The sequence below is a fragment of the Balaenoptera borealis genome (genome assembly GCF_965194805.1).
Source record: "Balaenoptera borealis genome assembly, chromosome: 14".
NCBI lineage: Eukaryota > Metazoa > Chordata > Mammalia > Artiodactyla > Balaenopteridae > Balaenoptera > Balaenoptera borealis.
Genome location: NC_138875.1, coordinates 76,094,270 through 76,118,506, shown reverse-complemented (window position 1 = coordinate 76,118,506; position 24,237 = coordinate 76,094,270). Strand labels below are relative to the sequence as shown.

At 41.0% G+C, this 24,237-nt stretch overlaps 1 protein-coding gene across 6 annotated transcripts in view; it reads left to right on the top strand.

The window, feature by feature from the left end:
* Positions 1-11,974: 11,974 nt before the first annotated feature.
* Positions 11,975-24,237, top strand: part of HECTD4 (HECT domain E3 ubiquitin protein ligase 4) — a 195,166-nt gene continuing 182,903 nt past the window's right edge. For 5 of the 6 annotated variants that reach the window (XM_082353642.1, XM_082353640.1, XM_082353641.1 and 2 more), the window contains exon 1: positions 11,987-12,402. In XM_082353642.1, the coding sequence (XP_082209768.1) occupies positions 12,226-12,402 (177 nt within the window). In that variant the 5' untranslated portion in view covers positions 11,987-12,225. Of the gene's footprint in view, positions 12,403-24,237 lie in introns of all 6 variants that reach the window. The other variant, XM_082353644.1, reaches the window with a different exon arrangement.

Here is a 24,237-nt window from a genome sequence, read left to right as displayed (position 1 = left end):
CAGATGAGGGGTGGGAGCAGAGGGAGCCTGCAGCGGCTGCAAAAGGTGATACAACATTGTGAATTCATGTGTGAACTTTTTTTGTAAGGCATCTTCAAAGTCATTTAGCACTAAGAAGCCTTTACAAAGCAGCTACTTTAAGCACCATGCCAGGCACTAGGGACTTAGGGTTAAAAACTCAGTAGCTGATAATAACAAGCATGTAGTTGACCCTTCCAGGGTCTGTGGGTTGGCTCTTCTTCAAGGATGAGATCTGCAGGGCTTGGCTCCAGGCTGGTGGCTCAGGCCTCCCCACATGTCCAATTCTGGGACCAGCAGCTCCCGGAGTGTGTGCTTTTCTTGACAGATGCCAAACTGAACAAGAATATTTGACCTCTGCCCACATCACATCTGCTAAAATGCCATTGACCAAAGCACGTCACAAGGCCAAGCCCAGCTTTATGGGGCAGGGAAATTTACTCCGCCTGCTCTGATGGGAAGTTTGGGAAAGACCCTATATTTGCTTCCTAAGGCTGAAGTAACAAAGTACGACAAACTGGGTGGCTTAAAACAACAGAAATCCATTGTCTCACAGTTCAGGAGACTGGAAGTCCAACTTTAGGGTGTCAGCAGGGTTGATTCCTTCCAGAGGCTCCGAATGAGAATGTATTCTATCCTTCTCTCCTAGCTTCTGGTAGTTGCCCACCAACCTCAGTGTTTCTTGTCTTGTAGAAGCGTCACTCCAGTCTCTACCTCTGTCATCATGTGGTCTTCCCTCTATGGCTCCTCTGTATCTCTGTGCCCGAATTTCCCTCTTCTTAGACAAGTATCATATGATATCATGTATATGTGGAATCTAAAATATCCAAGTAAACTTATTTACAAAACAGAAACAGACTCACAGACATAGAAAACAAACTTATGGTTACCAAACAGAAAAGGTTGGGGAGGGATAACTTAGGAGTTTGGGATTAGCAGATATAAACTCCTATATATAAAATAGATAAACAACAAGGTCCTACTGTATAGCACAGGGAACTATATTCAATATCTTGTAATAACCTATAATGGAAAAGGATATGAAAAAGAATATATATATGCATAACTGAATCACCTTGCTGTACACCAAAAACTAACGTAGCATTGTAAATTAACTATACTTCCACAAAAATGAAAATTAAAAAAAAATTATCATAAAAAAAATTTTCAGGACTTCCCTGGTGGTCCAGTGGTTAAGACTCTGCACTTCCACTGCAGGGGACACGGGTTCGATCCCTGGTCAGGGAACTAAGATCCTGCATGCCGCGTGGTGTGGCCAAGAAAAGTTTTTTTTTCCTCTTATAAGGACACCAGTCTATGGATTAAGGTCCACCCTAATCCAGTATAACATCATTTTAACTTGATTACATCTGCAAAGGCCCTGTTTTCAAATAAGGTCACATTCACAAGTTCTGGGTGGACATGAAGTTGGGAGACACTATTCAACCCCCAGTACAGTCACATAATAAAGGGTATGGATGTATGACTTTAATAAACGGAGAAAGTAAAGAATTGAGAACATTTTCCAATCTACCACAAAGTTACAACAAAAGCCCAGAAAAGGGAAAGCCCAGAAAAAGGGATGATATATGTGAACTCTAAGTATTTTAGCACGTTCAGTGGGTGGAAAGGGGCTGAGAACTGTGAGAAGTGACACTTTGCCCAATAAGAGCCTGATCCTGAAGATTTTGTGGGGCCCCAGAGGAAATCAAGAGAGATCACTACAGGCTTTTTTTAAAATTAATTAATTAATTAATTATTTTTTCTGCATTGGGTCTTTGTTGCTGCGCGTGGGCTTTCTCTAGTTGCGGCGAGCGGGGGCTACTCTTCATTGCAGTGCGTGGGCTTCCTTATTGCGGTGGCTTCTCTTGTTGGGGAGCACGGGCTCTATGTGGGCAAGCTCAGTAGTTGTGGCGCACGGGCTTAGTTACTCCACGGCGTGTGGGAACCCGTGTCCCCTGCATTGGCAGGTGGATTCTTAACCACTGCACCGCCAGGGAAGCCCCTCACTACAGGATTTTAAGGCCAGGAAGTGACTTGATAATCACGCTTGCATTTTATTTTTATTTTTTAAAAAATTCATTAAAAAAAGAATTTTGTTTATTTGGCTGCGCCAGATCTTAGTTGCAGCATGCATGATCTTAGTTGCGGCATGTGGGATCTAGTTCCCTGATCAGGGATCGGACCCGGGCCCCCTGCACTGGGATCGTGGAGTCTTAGCCACTGGACCACCAGGGAAGTCCCCACACTTGCATTTTAGAAAGATCACTCTAAATGAGGACTGGTTTAAGGAGGACAAGGAACAACTAAAATACCCTAGCAATGTGAACAGTGGCAGGAATCGGATCAACTTATTGATTTTTTTTTTTTTTTGCTAATTAGAACATTCAATGCAAATTTTTATGAAAAAGAAACAAGCTCTGATATAAAAATAAGTAACTTCCAGGGCACAGCCTAAAATAATCCTAAAATTGTGGGGAAAAAAACCCCACAAGTGTGATCCTGGAGTCCTAGTGCTGCTTTAGATTGAATTCCTTCGTGACAAGGATATTAAAAAGAAAATATCCACCCGCAGATTCTCCTCCTCATATAACAGTTTCCTCCTCTGTGCTTTTTTCAAGTTATTAGGTGCACACATATGTAGTCCATATTAGTGTAGGTAAACTCCTGTGTTTTGATTTTCTTCATAGACTATTATTTCATAAATGTTTATATTGCTGTCAAAGTTTCTTAATTATCCTTTTTAATGACTTCATACTATTTCATTTAAATGTACATCATTATAAATAAATAGCCTTTTGAATACAACTGTTTTCTTTTGAATTATAGTTTTCTGCTCTGTTCCCCCACTCATTTTCCTTCCCTAAAACATCCTATTTCAGGGAATCATAGCTCCATCTCTGTTATGGATTGAATTGTGTCCCTTCAAATTCCTATATTGAAGTCCTAACCCCCAGTACCTCAGGGTCTGATCTTATGTTATGGAGTAGGATTTTTACAGAGGTGATAAATTAAAATGAGGTCATTAGAGTGGCCCCTAATCGATATGACTGATGTCCTTATAAGAAGAGGAAATGTGGACACAGACCCATATTGAGGGAAGACAATGGAAAGACACAGGGAGAGGACAGCCAGCTACAAGCCAAGGAGAGAGGCCTGAAATAGTTCCTTCCCTCACAGCCCTCAGAAGCAACCCACCCTGTTGATTATAGACTTCTAGCTTCCAGAACTGTGAGACAACTTTCTGTTGCTTAAACCGCTCAGTTTGTGATACTTTGTTATGACAGCACTACCAAACTAAGAAAATCTCCCAGGCAGGTGCCCAGCCTTTAATCCTCATAGCCCCACTCAGCCACTCCCTAAACTCCCATATCTTCTCAAGTGCTTTTGAATTCACCCACTTCATTCCATGCCACTAGACACTCACCTAAGCCCAAGTTCAAGTTCACGTCTGGATTCCTACGACAGCCCAAGTAGTCATCCAGCCTATAGGCTGAGCCATTCTCCACAGGGCAACCAGAGGATCTTTCTAAAATGCAAAGGCAAATAATAATAATAATAATAGTAAATTAAAAAAATTTTTTTAAATAAAAAAAAATGCAAAGGCAATTCTCTCATTCTCCTCAAATTTCTCCGCTGATTTCTCATTGCTCTTTGGGGAAAATTCCTTTAACATAGCTAACAAGCCCCTTCCTGATCAGACTCCTGCTTTCCTCTCAAGCCTTATTTCTCTCCAATCTACACCCTACACCCTAACAATCTCTGCCCTTCAAGTCTTCAGCTAGAAAGGGCAGCTTCTGGCACTAGTTTGGGGTTCAGAGGACTGGTTCCAGAATGAGCTTCCCTGGGTTCAGATCCCAGCTCTGCCTCTTCCTAGCTGTGAGAGCTTCCTCCTTCAGTGCCTTTATGTCCCCATCTGTAAAATGGGATAACAGAAGTGCCTACCCCGTTTGGTTGTGGTGAGTATATTTGAAGCATCCCTGGCACATGGGAAGTAACAAATATGAGTTATTATTCTTCTAGTCTCTAATCTACCCTTTTCTCTCTCACCTCTTAGATTTTGCACATGTTCTTCTGAAGCCCTGGAATGCTCCTCTCTGCTACGAGCCTTCCCCCACCTGACTAATTTCAATCAGCCCTTTGGATCAGTTTCTCAGCCTCAGCACTATCGATATTTGGGGCTGGATAATTCTTTGTTGGGTGCAGGGGAGGCTGTCCTGTTGATTGTAGGATGTTTGGAAGCATCCCTGACCTCTACTCATTAGATGTCAGTCACATCCGACCCTAGTCATGATGGTAATGATCATTTCCAGACGTTGCCAAATGTCCCCGGGGTTGGTGAAATAACCCCCAGTTGAGAACCGCTGCTCTAGCTCTTCTGTGCCCCTGCCCCAAGCCTCACCCCAAATACAGATCAGCTGCTCCTGCTCTGTACTCTCAACCTGTCCCATCACTGACAGGACTTCTTGCCCTGCAGCATATATTCTGATTACTTGTCTTCTCCCCCATTAGATTTTAAGCTCCTTGAGGATAGGAGCTATGACTTAGTTATAAGAGCCTAGCAGAGGGTAGGAACTTAATAGCTCCTTGTTTTGTTTTTTTAAATTTATTATTTTATTATTTTTTAAAATTTTTGGCTGCATTGCGTCTTTGTTGCTGTGCATGGGCTCTCTCTGGTTGCGGCGAGCGGGGGCTACTCTTCGTTGCGGTGCGCGGGCTTCTCATTGCAGTGGCTTCTCTTGTTGCGGAGCATGGGCTCTAGGTGCGCGAGCTTCAGTAGTGGTGGCACGGGAGCTCTAGAGCACAGGCTCAGTAGTTGTGGCGCATGGGCTTAGTTGCTCCGCGGCATGTGGGATCTTCCCGGCCCAGGGCTTGAACCCGTGTCCCCCGCATTGGCAGGCGGATTCTTAACCACTGTGCCACCAGGGAAGCCCCAATAATTCCTTGTTGGATGAAAATTTTCCATGGGTAAATTTCTAGGAGTGGAACGATGGATCAAAAGGCACGGTCCTTTTATGCCTTTTGGATACGTGTGGCCAAAGTGCTTTCCCCCAAAGACCATGCTGATTTAAAGTGCCACCAGCAATAGATGGTGTGTTTACCCCAGAACTTCACCATGCCTGGGTACAAATGAAAATCTTTGAATTAATAGGTAAAAAATGGTGCAACATTTAATAATAGCTCACATGTATTGAGAGCTTCTTCATTCCAGGCATGGTGCTAATGGTCCTGCCCATATTAACTCATTTAATCCTCACAAAAGCCCTATGAGGTCGGTACCATTACTATCATCCTATTTCAAGGTGGGAAAATGCAGCACAGATGTGAGGAATAACTTGTCCAAGGTAACACACAAGGGAGGTAGGACCCAAATCCACGCAGGCCATGATTCAAGCGCTACACATCCTGCATTTCATGCAAATGCTTTTCTTTGGTTACTAAATCTCCCCACCCACCATCCTCACGTTCCTTTAGCTAACTCATACACACCAGTTACCAGCATTAAATGTGACATCATGGTGATCATTTTGTAATGTGAAGAAATATCGAATTACTATGTTGTGAACCTGGAACTAACACAGCGTTGTAGGTCAGTTATGTTTCCAAAACAAACAAACGAACAAACTCATAGGAAAGGAGATCAGATTTGGGGTTACCAAATCTGTGGAGGTGGGAGTTGGAAATGGGGGTGGGGGAGAGGGAATTGGATGAAGGTGGTCAAAAGGTACAAACTTCCAGTTATAAGATAAATAAGTACCAGGGATGTAATGTACAACCTGATTAATAATCAACACTTCTGTATGTTATATATGAAAGTTGTCAAGAGAGTGAATCCTAGAGTTCCCATCACAAGGAAAAAACATTTTTTCTTTTCTTTTGTTTGTATATGGGATGATGGATGTTCGCTAAACTCATTGTGATAATCACTTCATGATGTATGTATGCAAATCATTATGCTGTACATCTTAAACTTACACAGTGCTGTATGTCAGTTATATCTCAAAAAAACTGAAAGATCAACAACAAAACCCCCCCCAGGATATCCTCAGGGAACCTTCCTCATTTCTCAGATCAGGTCCCTGGACTTCTCATCCCCTTTGGAGTTACTTGTTCCAAGTCACTTCCCCATCCTAAGCTTCTGGAGGGAGGGAAGCTGCCTTTTTCCTAGAGAGGAGTGCCAAACCTAACATTTTGCCAGCACAAAGTAGGCACTCAGTGAATATTGAAAACATAGAGTGTTTGCTTTTCCTCTTGTGCAAACTCTAAGACTGTGTCTTTTGCCCACTTTTCCTTTGTGAGGGCTACCGTTTTTTAATGTAAGTTTTTGCAGCAGGGAAGTGCTTGCAAATTTGTTAAGTAAGAATTGGAAATTCCAGTGCGGTACGGCCTCTGATGTCCACAAGGGGGCGAGAGAGGACGTGGCATCTTTCGGAGCTGCAAGGTGCCGATTCCTCCAAAGACAGTTGCACGTCATGCTGCTTCATCGTTGGGCTTTTCATCGTTGAGCTTTTCTTCACCGTGGAGGCTTGTCCCTTAAGTTACCGTAATCAAGGGAGCTCTAAGGAGAATTTCTCCCTCTTCATTTTCAAATATCTTTTTCATCCGATTTCCTTTCTCTGCTGCCTCATAGACTCACCTATGAGCTGACAGAATCTTCCTTGAAATAAATTAAAAAAAAAAAAGAAGAAGAAAACAGGGCCGACCAGATCACTTGGAAAAAAAGATTTTGAGTAGGTGTGTGTGCTTCCTCTTTGAGACTGTGATTAGTGAGATGGAAATACTCAATCTCCCCCACAGGTTCTGTCAATGTGTGTGCACGTATTTATTTAGCAGATGTAGGCATGTGTTTTTTTCCTTGATGTTTTGAAAGGCTTTAAAAATTAACATGGCTGCTTTGTTTAAAGCTATTTCAAGCTCTATTAAGGCTTATCAAGGACCACTTATCTCCAGGCTACACTCGCATTTTTGTGGGCCTGGTAAGGATTACAGACTCATTTTAGACAGTCAGCTGGTGCAGAAAAGCCAGCAGAAGGGAGAGATATTGCAAAATCCCAGAGGGGCCCCAGCTTGAACCAAGGCCAGTGAACACTGCGTCAGCAGCTGGGGCAGTGGGGACACAGTCTCCATCAACAAGCTTGCTCTCTCCTGGGGAGATGCCTCCCAGGGGAAACTGAAGTCCAATCTACTCATAGCTCTTCTTCCTGCTTTCTCATGCTTCCTCCAGAGGGTTGCCTAGCCAACACCTTCCCTTGATCCTTTTCCCATCCCGAGCCCCCATTCTCAAACGGAAGAGTGGAAAGGACAATTCCGAAGAAAATAAGTCATAAACCATAAACCTTTCCTTTCTATGATTCCATGAATGGATGTTTCCTGTGTGCATGGGGTGTGTGTGTGTGTGTGTGTGTGTGTGTGTGTGTGTGTGTGTGTGTGATCTTGACTAAATTTGGATTCTCTGCCTCCAGGCTTCCAGCATAGAGTTCTTTTGAGCAGGGACTTTCTTTGTCTTGCTGATCTGTTCTAGAAATTCCCAGTAAATGGTCTTTTTCCAGAGGGGATTCTATAAATATTAATTCATCAGCTGCCTCATCGTGGTACAGTGGCAGCCATGCAGTCCTATGACTAATTAATTACTGTTGCTAAAATATTAAATAACTATTTTTTTTTGGAGAGGCGATAAAAAGACTATTATTTTAAGGTTTTTCCATTTTACAGAAAATGGTAAATATTAACTCTATGTAGACTGTGAAAGTTTAGATACATATATTATAATCCCTAGAGTAACCCCTAAATATAATACAAAGAGATACTGCAGAAAGGCTAATAAATAAATTAAAACAGAATAATAAAAGTTTTTCAAATAACCAAAAAGAAGGCATCAAAAGAGGACCATAGAAACAAAACACAAAGGGACAAATAGAAAACAGCAAAATGGTAGACGTAAATCCAAGCATATCAATAATTGTATAAAATGTTAATGACTGAGACACTAAAATTAATAGGCAGAGGATGACTGAGTGAATAAAAATAAGACCCTACTACATACTATGAGACATACATGTTAAATATGAACACAGGTTGAAAGTAAATTGTGGGACAATATATACCATGAAAACAGTAAGCATATCAAGACTAAAGTGGCTTTTTAAAACTTCAGATTTAAATAACTATTCATTATGCAGTCTAAAGACTTTCAGCTTTGGATATGTGCTGTTTTCACTAAGTGAAGTGAAGGACATTACAGACTGTCTCCGACCTAGGATGGTTGGACTTATAGATTTTTTGACTTTACAATGGTGCCAAAGCGATATACATGCAGTAGAAACTGAATCTCAGATTTTGAATTTTGATCTTTTTCTGGGCTAGCGATACGCGGTAAGATCCTCTCTCATGATGCCAGGAAGTGGCAGCAAGCTTCCACTATAGATGAACAACCTATATACTTACAACCATTCAGTATCTATGCAACCATTCTGTTTTTCACTTTCAGTATAGTATGCAATAAATTACACAAGATATTCAATACTTCATTATAAAAGAGGCTTTGTGTTAGATGATTTTGCTCAACTGTAGGCTAATGTAAGTGTTCTGAGCACGTTTAAGGTAGGTTGAGCTAAGCTATGATGTTCAGTGGGACTTTCTACTTTCGATATTTTCAGCTTATGATGGGTTTATCAGGACATAATCCCATCATAGGTCAAGAAAGATCTGTACTTCTTTGGCATTTAGACTCCTGATCTTGAAATATAAACAATATGAGGAGGAGAATTTATTTTGAGCCACACAGGAAGGTTATTTAGATTCCAAAACCTGAGCATTCAAAAACTGATGGTTGCCATTGGATTTGGAAGTTGTGAGACAAAATAAGGAAGCTGGGATTATAGAATCAGACAGACCTGGGTTCACATCTGAGATATGATGTTTACTGTCTGTGAGATATTGAGTAAAGTAACCAACTGAGCCTCAGTTTCCTAGCTGAAAGTGGGGGTAATAATATCTCCATTCTGTACACCTCCCAGGATTTGACACCTGCTGGGAGCTTAGCAAATGAGTGTGGGATAAATATCATGAAAATGAAATTAACAGTCATTGTAAGGCACATGAGATTGTTGTAACAGTGCAATGTATATGAATTACTTGTTTGGGAGGGAGGCAGTACAGGGTGGAGCCAGCAATGTGTTCAAATCTCAATTCTGCCAATTCCTAGGCAGGTGCAAGTCACTTAATTCTGAGCCTCAGTTCCTTATAAAATGGGGCTATTAATGAATACTTGGAAGGGTAGTATGATGGTTATATGAGTGGAGACACTTTGATTCCTAGGTGTTCAGTAGATTTTTCTTTTTTGCTTTTTTCAAAAGTAGTGCATGCTCTAGGAGAAAACTTGGAAAACATTGCAAAGCCCAAACCACAAATCCCCCAGTCACCTACCTGTAAATGCACTGCTGAAATTCACCCAAATGTTATCAGACATGCTACCTTCCCTGTCTTTCCTTCTGTACCTATAGTCATACATCCTTGTAATTTTAAAAATGCAATCATACAGTAAATAGAATTAAATTTCAAAATTTCCTTACTACTTTAGCCTGATTTTTTCCATTCACCAATATATCATGAACGTTCACTTGTATTAATATTCTTCATAAACATTATTCTGAATGGCTCCATAATATTCCATGTTGTGGATATACCGTTATTATAGTTAACCAATCCCATACTGTTGGATATTTAAACTGATTATAATTTTTCCTCTTACAAACAATACTGAGCTGCACATCCTTGTATGTACATCCTTGACTATGGGTCTGATTATTTCCTTTGGACAACTTCTTCAAAGTTGAATTGCTGGATCAAAGGGTATGCACTTTAATGTTTGAAAGTATTCATTCATTCATTCTTTATTAAAACTTTATTTTTTAGGGCAGTTTTAGGTTCGCAGCAAAATCGAGTAGGTACAGAGATTTCCCACATACTCCCTGCTCCCATGCACGCAGTCTCCCCCATTTTCAACATCCCCTTCCAGAGTGGTACATTTGCTGCAGCTGATGAACCTAACTGACACATCATAATCCCTAAAGTCCACAGCTTACACTGTGGCTCCCTCTTGGTGTTGTATATTCTGTGGGTTTGGACAAAGGTATAATTTCATGTATCCAACATTATGGTTTTGTACATAGTATTTTCACTGCCCTAAAAATCCTCTGTGCTCTGCCTACTCATCCCTCTCTTCCCACATCCACTAGCCACCACTGATCTTTTTATTATCTCCATAATTTTGCCTTTTCCAGAATATGACATAGTTGGAATCATACAGTGTATAGCCTTTTCAGATTGGCTTCTCTAACTTAGTAATGTGCCTTAAAGTTTCTTCCATGTCTTTTCATGGCTTGATAGTCACTTCTTTTTATTTTTATTAATTTAAATATTTATTTATTTATTTATTTAGGCTTCTCTGGGTCTTAGTTGTAGCATGCAGGATCTTTGTTGTGGCATGTGGGCTTCTTAGTTGCGGCATGCGTGCGGGATCTAGTTCCCCGACCAGGGATTGAACCCAGGCCCCCTGAATTGGGAGCTCAGAGTCTTACCCACTGGGCCACCAGAGAAATCCCAGGTAGTCATTTCTTTTCAGCACTGAATAATATTCCATTGTCTGGATGTACCACAGTTTATTTATTTATTTATTTATTTTTCAAATAAATTAATTTTTTTATTTATTTACTTTTGGCTGCGTTGGGTCTTCCTTGCTGCGCACGGGTTTCTCTAGGTGCAGCGAGCAGGGGCTACTCTTCGTTGTGGTGTGTGGGCTTCTTGTTGCGGTGGCTTCTCTTGTTGTGGAGCACGGGCTCTAGGCACGTGGGCTTCAGTAGTTGTGGCACTCAGGCTCAGTAGTTGTGGTGCACGGGCTTAGTTGCTCTGTGGCATGTGGGATCGTCCCGGACCAGTGATGGAACCCGTGTCCCCTGCATTGGCAGGCGGATTTTTAACCACTGCGCCACCAGGGAAGCTCCTGGATGTACCACAGTTTATTTATCCATTCACTTACTGAAGGGCATCTTGGTTACTTCCAAGTTTTGGCAATTATGAATAAAGCTGCTATAAAGTTCCCTATGCAGGTTTTTTGGTGGACATATGTATTCAAGTCCTTTGATACCAAAGAGCGCTTTATTATTATTATTTTATAAGTATAAAAGCAATACAAAGATGATCTCACCTCAACCATTCCAGGCTGGTCCTACTGTGCGTGGCAATTCACATTAACAATTTGGTACTTATTCTCCCGCACATTTTTCTCTACACGCATAGTTCTTTCCTTTCTTGTTTTAGTAAAAGTGGGATGGCGGGCATATTTTTAAGGTGTATGTCAATCAGTGTTGAATACTGATGGAATATAACAATAGTTTTAACTCCCTCTCGGAGCGTTTATTAAGTGCCAGACACTGGACATCAAACACTGTGACCCATGCTTTATTTTCACCAGATTTTGAGTTTTTATTTGGTACTAGAATTTGTAGTAAATATGAAGCACCTACCGTGCGCTTCTACCAAGTGCTTATGAATAAATGTGCAGCGCTTTCTCTGCGCCAGATTTTTGCACATATCTCATTTAAACGTGAGAGTTAAAGTGAACCTCCAGGCTCTGCCCAGGGGCCCAGGGTGGGGACTCCGGCCGGAGAGAGAGGGGTGCACACCTGAGCAGGTGGGAGGAGAGGAGGCGGTGCCCTCTTCTCTTGGTGCACTGCAGACCCAGGGCGCCCTCGAATAGCAAGGGGTGTGGGAGGTCACTCTAAGGGGAAGATTTAGTGGCAGCCGAGGCGGAGGAGGTCCTGCTGAGCCGGCTGCCCCCGGTCCGCGGGGAGGAGGGCGGGGCAAAACGGCTGGGCGGGGCCTGTATTGTCCGCCCCGCGGGGCATGCCGGGAGCTCCGCCCCCAACATGGCGTCTCACTGACAGTTGGCTACCGAGAAGCAGAGGCGGATCTTGCTGCTCAGGGCGGCGGCGGCGGCGGCGGCGGCGGGGCCAGGGTCTCCGGGGCCAGGGGTGGGAGGATGGCGGCTCGGACCTCCTAGGGCGGAGCTCCACGGGCGAGGCGGCGAGCGGGGCGCTGCAGGCGGGCGCGGCGGCTGCTGCCATGGACTGGTGATCGCGGCGGCTACTGCTCGCGTCTCCCCTGGCCGGGCGGCTGCTCCTCACCGCCAACCCCTCAGCCGGGGCCATGGGCTCGTCGGCGGCCGCGGCGGCTGCGGCGGCGGCAGCCGCGGACTCGGCGCAGTGGCTCTCAGTGAAGGAGGAGACCATCTTCCTGCACGACGGGCTGATCCGGGTCACCGACCTGGCCGAGCTGCCCAGCGAGATTCTCGGGGCCCCGGAGGCCGCCGACACCGACTTGGAGGTGAGCGAGGCTGCCCCTGGCCTCCGCCATCAGATTAGCCCACCCGCGCCGCATTCCCGGGGTCGGGCCCTCTCATCTCCGCTTCACCCCGACCCCGAGGCCCACGAAGGCTGCCCCGGCAGGTGTGTGTGGGCGCCGGGCAGGCAGGTGCGGGCCGCGCCGCGAGCCTGCAGACCACCCGCCTCCGTCCCTCCTCGGGGCCTCAAGCCCGCCGGGGATTTCATTTGTGGATTCATTTTGAACGTTCCGACTCCCAGCATTTTATTAGACCATCACCCGGCACGGCCTTGAAGCCCCGGAGGAGCCGCCGCCGCCTCCCGGGCCCGGTCTCCCTTCCCCCACGTACCCCTTGGACGCACTTCCAGGGCACACCCAGGCTGCTTAGCTTTGGGGACATTTTAATTTTAACGCTCTACACCTCCCCCCCGTCATTCCCTAGTGCTGTGCGTGTGTGTGTGTATGTATGCGTGTGTGTTTTGTTTGTTTTTCTCGGGAGAAGGTAGTGGCAGCTGCCGGTCCGCGATGGGCAATCCAGCAACTACTCCGTGTCGTGCCTCGGATTGACACGGGGCCTTTGTCAGGGAAGCGGGCAGTGTGGACAGCGAGGGGGATGCTACAGCGGCCCTCGGTGCGCTATCCGCAAGGGTCACGGGAGTTTTAGGCCGCAAGGCCTTTTTATGAGCTCGGGGGTCGCGGAGAAGCCCAGGCTTAGGAGCCGTGGCAGGTGCAAAAGCAAATCTCAGCAATTGTGCCGCTGGGTTTGGGGGCAGAAGGAAACCAAATATGCTGGGTGGATGGGAACTTTCCACCGACTTCTCTTGGTTTCGTGTTTGCCCAGGGGTGGCAGTACTGGCAGGATCGGTTCATCGAGGCACTGCTCCCCCTCCACTTTGTGGGGTGACATTTTGATGTGTAGGTAGCATGGGGTGTCACGAAATTCTTGTTGTCACAAGGAGGACTCTCTGGGGTAGGGCGCAGAGAGGATGGCTTGTCTTCTGGCTATAAACGGAATGCGAGGAATCTTTTGTGTTTTGCGGTTTTGCGGGCACTTTGGCTTTCAGCACAAGGAACATTTATAGAAATGGATTAAAACCCATTACTATGTGTTTCTGGAAACGGCAGTGATGGGATCCCGTTGGCGGAGACATTTGGACGTGTCTGAGATGCGAATACGTTCCTCTATATTTTTGTGTCTGGATTTGAGGTTGAGGTTGCGGCATTCCCATTGTGAACTCTTAATGACTTATTTTACAGTCTGGCCACCAAAAAATAAGGCATGTGCAAATTGGTAGGGAATTCCTAACATGGAATCATAGTTTTATTATGTCTCATTTGGGCCTTTTCTATAAAAAGCAAGGTGTGTCTGAGTGTCTTATATGCTTAAAAACTCAAGGGGCATTATGCTATGATGGTGGAATCTTTTGATTTAATTGGTTCTCTTGTATGTGAAATGAGGAAAGCAGATGCTCTTTGTTCCTTAGAGACAAAGTTCACAGATCCAAAATTTCTATATGTATGTAACTTATTTATTATTAAAAAGTGTAGGGTTAGTTAAAAATACCTGAGCTGTTAAGCTAGCTTTCCTAAGATATTTACTGTACAAATGTACTGAGTGTTTGTCAGGTATTTCCACAGAAGAATGATTTAATAGAAAGAACCTCTCTGGCCTGGAAGATTTTTTAAAAACTTAAAAAATTTTTTTATGGTCTGACCTCCCAGAAACCAATATGTGTATGGGTGATAAACATTGCTGAATGTAGTCAGAACTTTTTTCATTTCTTTCCATATGTTATACAGGCAACATAGTATCAGGAGAAATAGCTAAGAATGTTTTTGTGGCTGTTAGGTTTGTGTTTTGCGTATTTAATGATAATAATATTGAGTAAGTGTATCCTATGTGTCAGGCATTGTCTTACTAAATTCTCCAAGGGATCCTGGTTTAAAAAAAAGTGGGGAGGGATCCTGGTAGCTAAATATTGTTACCTGTTGTAACAATTGTAAATATTGTACCCATGTACAGATAAGGCAAGTAAAGTACAGAGCAGGTATGCAACTTGCTCAAGATCACACATAGTTGGAGAAGAGAGCCTGGACTTTAACTCAGGTCTGTTTGGTCTCAAACATACCTGCTCCTAATCATAATATTCCACTACCTTCGTGCATGTATGATACTCATATTTGTAATTGTTTTAAGTTTAATAACTGGGTAAAGATAGGGTAATAAACAGGTATCTTTATTTCCTTTCTACTGACTTACTCTTTTTACATTTGAGGAAGATTAGAGGTTCATCAACTTTTTAAAAACTAACTTCTGAAATGCTACTACCCCGATGAGGCTCTTCCAAGCCTCTCCTTCTACTGGACATCTGGGTGGAAAATGACCAATTTTTACAGGATTTTATAGTTATATAGAATCTTTCAGTTAACAATTTTGGATTAAGAAAGATGAGACTCAAACTGAGGTGACCAATTTATGATTGGCAACCTTAACGCATAAGACTGCACTAGCTGCAATAGAGTCTCAATTTTAGAGCAAGGAGGAACCTTAGAGATACTTGTTTCTCTCATTTTAGAGAGAAGTTATCTGAGATCAGGAGAGGTTTTGCTTGGTAGCATAGCTAGTTATGGCAGGGCAAGTGACTAGACCCTGGCTTTCCTGGCTTTGAATTCCAGTGTTCTTTTCACTATGTAAGTGCTGCTCAAAGTTAAATGTCAATCCGAAAAAAGAACCCATCCTAAGTAGATCAGCGTTAACTTAGCATTTTAATTTAAGCAACAGCAGAGAATTTGAATTAAAAATTTTCTTCTCAGTGAATTTCAAAGGGAAGGTTTTTTTGTTTGTCTTTCAGTCAATAGTGTTTAATCAACAAATTCATTAACAAGTGTTTGTGGAATTCAGAGGTGAGCTGAGCCCACTGTCGTGGGTGTTGGGGACATAGCAGGGGGTAAAATAAAATCCTTGTTCTTAAAAAAGCTTTTATTTTAGTGGGGAATATAGACGATAACAAACTGTCAAATATAGGACATGTGAGTAATATGTCAAATGATAAGTGCTATGGAGAAAAGTATAGCTGGGTAAGAGGGATGGAGAGTAATGGTGTGGGGAAGGGCTCTGTTTTACATACAATGGACCGGAAAGGAAAGACCAGGATGGCATTTGAGACCTGAAAGAAGTGAGAGTGTACCATATGGCTCCTGGGGGGAGCACATCCCAGACAGAGGACAGCAAGAGCCAAGTCCCTGAGAGGGAAGCATCCTTAGCATCCTTAGTGTGGAGCTCTGAGCCCAATAAGCAAAGGGGGAAAGGAGAGTGAGTGATGGGAGATGGAGGCCGGGGCTGCAGATCAAGTAGGGCCTTGTAGGTAAGGACTTTGAATCTACCTGAGTGAATTAAAGATGCAGAGTGAAGCTCTTTCTTGGCCTTTGAAATAGTTATCTGTATTTAATTTTATGTTTTTGGCAAAAAGCATGCAGGAAATTAGTTTTTAAGTGTTGAAATAAATATAAATTCAAGAGAAATAAAAAAGCAATAGCTCAAAAATGACAAATATTATTGAATTTTGCATTACATTTCATAGACCATTAGTCTTTTTAAAATTAAGGGAATTTACAAGAAAAAAGCATTAGTTTCTTTGTGGAAGTTCCAAAAGAATTCGGCTTCCTGTCTCATTTTTCTTTACAAATTCCAGGCGGGGACAGGCGTCGTACATCTTGATGTTGATAGAGAAGCTAATTGACTTGCTCAAGGTGGCCAAGATATTTTTTACTCCGTAGTTTAGATTGATTTTGAACCCAAGCATTTTGGTTAGTGTTTCTCAGCTTTCATTGTGTTTGTTTGTAAGGACCACCCCCCCCCCCCACCTGCCCGCCCCATTCAAAGACTTGAACATGTATGTTCATGTTCATGGCAGCTTTATTTGTGTTTGCCAAAAACTGGAAATAATCAAAATGTCCATCAACAAGTGAATGGATAAACAGGTGTGGTACATCCGTATAATGGAATACTACTCAGCGATAGAAATGAATGAGTTGTTGATGCTGACAACTTGGATTTATGCTGAGTGGAAGAACCCAGTCATACAAGAGTGCATACTGTAAGATTCCATTTATATGATGTTCTAGGAAGTGTAAACTAATCTGTAGTTATGGAAAGCAGATCAGTGGCTGCCTGGGGATGAAGGCAGGCAGGAAGGGTTGGGAGACAGGATTACAAAGGTGCATGAGGAAACTTTTGGGTGATGGCAATGTTCCCTATTTTGATTGTGGTGATGGTTTCATGTTGTATGTATACATATGTCGAAACTCCTGAAATTGTACACTTTAAATATGTGTAGTTTATTGTATGCCAGTTATACTTCAGTAAAACAAGCAAAACCCGCAGAAGCCCAGAATGCTTTACGGATGTTATTTAGGACGTGAAAAAGGCTCAGTAGGTCTTTGGGTTTGTTTTTTGTTTTTAATCATGTAAGGGAAGGAACCTTTGGGTTTGGAGGTGATCAGCTTAAATAGTCAAGGTTTTGAATACTTATGTTACACTCAAGTGAAAGCTTTGAGATGATATTTAAATTCATAAATGTTGATCTGTCCCCCTAGGAGGATACTACCCCCTGTTTATCCTTTGGTCAGAATTCTTTGGAAAGTGTTTATGTATTTTTAGAGAATTCCAAATTCTAGATTTGGAAGAGTTAATGAATAAATGAATAAACTGCCTTTGTTCACCAACAGAATTAATTATCAGGTAATTAATGAGCACTAGAATAAGAGTCACTGAATCTTGGTACTGTGTTCTGTGACTTCAGCAAATGGCTCAAAATTTCTCAGGTGAAAGAATATAAAAAAAGAATGTATATATGTTTATAACTGAGTCACTTTGCTGTCCAGCAGAAATTAGCACAACACTGTAAATCAACTATACTTCAATAAAAAATAAAAAAAAGGAAAAAAAGAGTTCTCAGGTATGACTGACTAGCTGTAAAGTTAGGACGAAGTATTTGAAGACTGTGGGAGGCAGTATTGTCTAGAGGTTAAAGTCAGGTTTAAAGAGTCAGACTGGGATTGAAACTCTAGCTCTGCCCGTGACCTTGGGCAAGTTCAATTACCTTTAATAATCCCTGGTTTCTTCCACTGCAACTTCTTTGTCATCATTGTCACCACCTCTACCACCACGAGGACAACAATGTCAGCATATTGCATGCCAGGCTCTGTGCTAAGCACTTCCCACCCGTTATCTCATTTAATCCTCACTGCAACTTTATGAGGTTGGTACTATTGTTATCTTTATTTTACAAATAAGGAAGCCATGGCACAGAAGTGAAGTAACTTGACCAAGGTCATAACAGTTACTAGTAAAGCTGAGGCTGAAATAGATCTGTCTGATTCCAGCCCAGGGTGGAGGCTTCAAAACCATTGTTAGACTGCCTAGTCATCTGTAAGAGGGGGATAATAACAGGGTTAACGTAAGGATTAGTTAAGGATGGATGTGATTATGTACTTACAGTGTATGAACTCTCTTTGGAAGGTGCTATGTTGCTGAGAAGTTATTTTATGTATATTCAGTTAGCTGCCCATTGTATATGAAAGCAAAACTATCCCATCAACAAATTTTTTTTCCTAGTAGTGAATAGTGGAGATAGTGCTTTTTCTGGTGTGTTTGTGATCCCTTTGGAATTTTCTTCTTTCCCAGTTTGTTTGGAATCTGGCTGGCAGATGAGATAATAGTCTTCATTTCAGTTTTTCTCCAATTGTATGCCTAGGGTCTTGCTAAATAAATCAGTTTTGATTATTATCTGTCTTCTTGGCTTCCATATTGGCTGCCATAAAATACCACCTGTTGGCCAGGGCTACTGGGGGGATTGTCATGCACCTGTTCTTTCCTAAGTCACATAAGGTACCTGTGGTGATAATTATGAAAGGACTGTCAATTCCTGAAAGTGCCCCATGCTTTCTTCTCCCTCCCCCCCTCTTTCTGGCTTGTTTTACAGTGGTGATGGTGGGGTGAACACAAGGAGTGTAGTCTGCTTTGCAAGATGTTTAGTCAATAGTTGTAGACAAATGTAAATAACAGCAGGTGATCAACTATGGGACAAAATGCATAATTACTTCAGAAGGAGAGAAGACTGCAGAAATTGTATCACTATTACTTTGATGCTGCATTGTTAACATTTTTATGTATTCATTAAATTCTTTTAAAACCAATACATAAATACATTCTTATAAAAAAATGCAGGTTAAACTGAAGTTCCTTTTGACTACCATCACTAGTCCTGTTTCCATCTACTCCCCACCCTGGTTAAATCAATGATAAATTTTTTTGGTATATTCTTCAAGACCATTGTTGAATGGGTATGTTTATGTGTGTGTGTGTGGGTGTGTGTGTGTGTGTACATAACACTTTTTATTATTTTTTCTTTTTTGCGTAATAGATTTGATTCTAGGGACTTCCCTGGCAGTCCAGTGGTTGAGCCTTCGCCTTCCAGTGCAGGGGGTGTGGATTCAATCCCTGGTTCGGGAGCTAGGATCCCACATGCCTTGCGGCCAAAAAACCAAAACTTAAAACAGAAGCCATATTGTAACAGATTCAATTAAGACTTTAAAAATGGTCCACATCAAAAAAAAAAAAAAAAAGATTTGATGCTAGACATATCATTCTTTAACTTGCTTCTTAAAAAAATTCAATGATATGTTTTGATTTTTCTATGTCTCCACATATAGATCTATTGCAATTTTTTAAGTGCTGCGCAAGACTCCAGAAATGCCATAGTTTATTTAGCCGTTCTCCTAATGATGAGTGTGTTAGTTTCCTGTTGCAATGCTAACACACTGTTACAAACTTAGTGGCTTAAGACAACACAAACTTATTCTCTTACTTTTCTGGAGATCAGAAGTCCTAAGTGAGTCACATTGGGTTAAAGTCAGGTGTTGGCAGATCTGGTTCCTTCTGGAGGCTCTAGGGGAGAATGCATTCCCTTGCCTCTTTCACAGCTTCTAGTGGCCACCTGTGTTCCTTGGCTTGTGGCTCCTTCCTCGAACCTTCAAAGTATATCACCCTCGTCTCTGATCTGTCATCATATCATTTTCTCCTCTCACTGACTCCTCTTGCATCCCTTTTACAAGGACCCTTGTGATTACATTTAGAGCCCACCCGGATAATCCAGGGTAATCTCCACATCTCAGGATCCTTAATTTCATCACATCTGCAAAGTCCCTTTTGCCATTTAAGGTCACATCCACAGGTTCCAGGGATTAGGATGTGGACATCTTGGGTGGGGGGGCGGTGGTCATTATTCAGCTTACCACAATGGGTATTTTGGTTGTTTGAAATTCAGTTTTTCACTATTAAAAATGGTCCTTCAGTGCACATCCTTGCATGCCTGTTTGTGCCTATGTGGGAGTATTTCTCTAGAGCAGTTCCTGAGAAGTAGAATTGCTGAGTCATAGGTGACCATTTTACATTTGAATAGACACTGCCAAATTGCTCTCCACAGTGGCTTATACCAATTCATACTCCCAAGTAACAGTGCTTGATAGGACCTCTTTTCCTCACACCCTCATAGAGACCATTTTAGAACTTATGGATTTGCTTAAATTTATCATTTGCTTAAGTCAATGGCTTTCACTCCAAAAGATGGATCCAATAGATACAATTGGGTACCTGGACCTGCATGCCAAATCATGCTCAGCTGAAAGAAGCCAGGGTTTTCTGTTAGTGCTGCCTAGCTGTTATCACTTCACTTCAGAGGACTTCTCTTGTGACTTGATCGCCTTCACCTCCTGGCATGTACTCATGTTAGTCAGTAATCCAGTTAATACAGACTATGTCCATATATAGGCAGGAGAGAACAACAACTTTGTATTCTGATGATCTGGGGATGCTGCCAGAGGCCAGCAGAGCCAGGGAGCTGCCCACCATGGGAAGAGATGCACTGGCCCCTGAAGTGTGTTCAGAGGGCATAGCAGTTGTTAGGCAGACTATCTGGACTCAGATTGTCTTAAAATTTTCTCTCTTATATGCCAATATAAGGAGTAATTCTATGTTTTTCTGACCTATATAGAAATAATTGATAGTAAGTTCATTATATTTTTATGCTATCAAAACTTTTTTGATTATAAAGAAGTAACACATGGATGTTGTAGAAAATGGAGAAAGCACTAAAGGTGTAAGAGAGAAAAGAAATATCCTTTGATTGCACTATCCAGAAATAGCCATATTAACTAATTTTTTTTACTATTTCCTTTTTAAATTCACATTTATATATATTATTATAAATAAATCCAAAAGATTTTTAGTGTTTGGAGTGTCATTTTCTTTTTTTTCTTTTATTTTTTTGCAGTGTTTTTTCTTGATAAAGTTTGGTAAATTACAAATTTGTGGTAATTATTAAAGTGTGTTTCAATCAACTGTACTTCAATAAAAAATTTTTTTAAACATTTAAAAGCAACAACAACAATAACAACAAAAAAGTGTGTTCCTGCAACCTGTTATTATTGGCAGTTTATAATTGAAAAGGATTTTTATAGTGCTGTTATAATTTCCCTCCCAATAATGTTGAATACTTGTGTGGAGCTTTGAGTTTATGAAGTGCTATTAAGCACAGTTGTAGAATAATTGTGATATTTATTATTTTAGAAAAAAAGGCTTAATGTTCAATGATGGGACACTTTGAAGTGGACACAACTTGAATCCCTGGTGTTTCTACTGAAACCTGCAATCTGCTGAATTACCAGGTCAGAGCGCAATGTGTAGCAATTTTAGATTAACAACAAAGAGATACATAATTTGCAAACTATTTTATGCAAATTGTAGGTTTAGCAACACTAATAACTACAGATGTGTGGTTCAAGTAGTGGTTTTATACCAACAAAATATTAACATTCAGCTTGTAATTGTAATGGATCTTCTCTGTGTTTACTGTATTTTCTTTGAGCTCTGTGGTTTGCTTTACTGATTTCAAATGAAAAAAGTCTCATATAAAAGATACAGCTATTTACAGGACAGACTAGAAAATCTGGACCTCCTATTTCTATTGATATATTTGCTTTTCTTATTCCTGAAATAGAATCATTAAGGATGTTAAAGGAGAATCTGTCAACATATTTTCATCAAAACAGTGGCCTATAATAATTACCTTCTTTACTTCTTGATACTGATTCCTTCCTGATCATCCAGTTGTGGTGTGGCTGAAAGACAACTTACTGGTTTGTTTAATCTAGAAAGGAGCAAAATGGGTGGTGGAAAGGTAAAAATACATTTGGGGAGCTTTGGAGGGAGAATTTTTTTGGATGAGCTTATAATAAAAGTTTGCTTTCCCTCAGGAGTTCCAAACCTGAATAGAATTCAGGGCGGTCTGGGAACTTGGATGGGAAAAATTATATGTTTATTTACTCATACCTTTAGCTAGAACTCAGCATTTCCTTCTATTATGAATGTAGTCAACAAACTCTAGTAGTATTGGCAGTACCTGTGACCTTGTAACCAGTAGAAATCATAGATATTTTCATGTCATATTACAGTTGTTGAACATATCTTGAAATATTGTTTATGCTCATCTCACCACCACTTAGAACTTATGGCAAGTATTAGATCTTGTTATTCAATGTACTAATAATGAAGCGCCTATGTTGATATCACAAATTTGTTTCTTAAAGTATTTTGGTACCTGTATTTTAGTATACTGTAATTGGTTTCTTATAATTCTGTGTATTTTGTTTTATGCATTTAAAAATGTAACTGGAGAAGGGTTGGTAAGCATCACCAAACTTGTGAAGGTTAGAGGCCCCTGAGATAGACTCTCTTTCTGCCAGCATCTCTCCCTTTTTTGGTCGAAGTTTGCTGACGACTAGCATAGTTTGCAATTGTTTGAAAGAAAAGTGAACCACATTTTGGAAAATCCCTAATGTCTTCTGTGGTAGAAGATGTTATTTTTCTACAGTTTTTTCCATTATCTACTAACTGTAAGCTATTAGTGAATAATAATTTTCTTGGGTAATCTGACCTTTGCCCATTTGCTAAATGTGGTATCATTAACCAGGAAACTATTTTTTTTAAGAAAATTAAATACTTGCTAAAAAGTGACAAACAGTTCCTTTGAAATAGAACAATTTTTTGTTCACCAAATATTTTGGTTTTTTCCCCCTTGTCTGGTCAACTGAAACTATGGGAATAAAAATTCATCAACGTACTTTATATTGGTATCTTATACTGCTAATAATGAACCGTTTTAAACAGGTGGCCTCAAGCAGTAACAGTTGGTATCCCAGGAGAACATTATTTTTCAAGTTCGAAATTCATTTTGCTTTCGTCTTTTCCATAGAGTACAGTTATGTGATTTTGGTTTCCTTTATTGTTCAAATTGTTGTTTTACGCTTGAATTGTCAAAAGTTTAGCAGTTTTACTTAAGTAGCCTCCAGAACTGTGCTGTCCAGTGGGTAGCTACTACCCACATGTGGCTATTGAGCACTCAAAATGTGGCTAGTCAGAAGTGAAGTGTGCTGAAAGTGTAAAAGATACATCAGATTTTGAAGACTTCACATAAAAAGGATGTAAAATATCTCCCTAATAATATCTAAATGGATTAAATGTTGAAATGGTAATATTTTGGATATGATGGGTTAAATAAAATATGTTGTTTAAATCAAAATATACTAAAATTAATTTCATCTATTTCTTTTTACCTTTTTAAATGTGGCTACTGGAAAATATTAAATTCCATATGTGTTTCACCTATTTCTATTGGCCAGTGCTTCTGTATACAGAGGGCAGCAAGCTATGGTCCTCATGGTCATATCCAGCTGTCTGTTTTTATAAATAAAGTTTAATTGGAACATAACCAGTACGTTCATTTACATATTATCTGCCTTCATGCTACAATGCAGAATTGAGTATTTGTGACAGAGACCTTATGACCAGCAAGCCTTCCAGGGGCTTCCATATATACTATTTTCATTTCATCTTTTCAGTGGCTCCGTGAGGCAGTAGAGGAGATATTTATTATTTTAGAAAAAAAGGCTTAGAGAAGCAAAATGATTTGTACAAGGTCATATAATTAGGACTCTTTCATTTCTTGAGTGATTTTCCACTATACCTCTGCTTTAGGTTGCACTTGATCTTAATAACCTATTGTCTCTGAGACAGTAGTTAATGGCAGCTATTTTAAATAAGAACTACGCAGCCCAGCCTACACATGGCTGCCAGAGTAATCTTCCTAAAGCAATTATGTTACTTTCTTGCTCAAATCTTCAGTGGCTTCCCATTTCCTGCAAAATAAAATAATAATTCAACGTAGCTATGCTTTGGCTCCATCTGCCTTTCTAGTCTTATATCATTAATCCTTGCCCACCGCCCCCTTTCCCCATATTTTACAAACTCACCACATTTACTCCTACGACCTTGGCTTAAGGGGTTCCATTGCCCTGCGGTACCCCACCTCCACCTTTGGAACACTACTCTTTATCCTTCAAGTGGCAGATCAAATGCCACTCCTCCATGAAATTTTCATGATGCCTACAGTTAGAAGCAATCATACTCTCTTCTGTATCTCCATAGCACTGCCTTATATATACTAAAGTTATTTCTTTGTATCTTGATCAGCCTTACTATATTATAAGCTCTTTGAGAACAGCCATTTCATATTGTATGTTGAGTACCTACTAATATAGTAGGAGCTCCAAGTTTGGATATTGATTGAACTGAATGTTAAAAGGGGCATTTAAAATGTGTGAAAGAGTGTGATTTAATGAATAATATCATGAGTTGAGGACATAGGTGAGGAAAAATTCGTTAATAGAGAACAAGAATAGGTAGTTATTTTTGGTGAACTAAAAGTAGTTCAGGTGAGA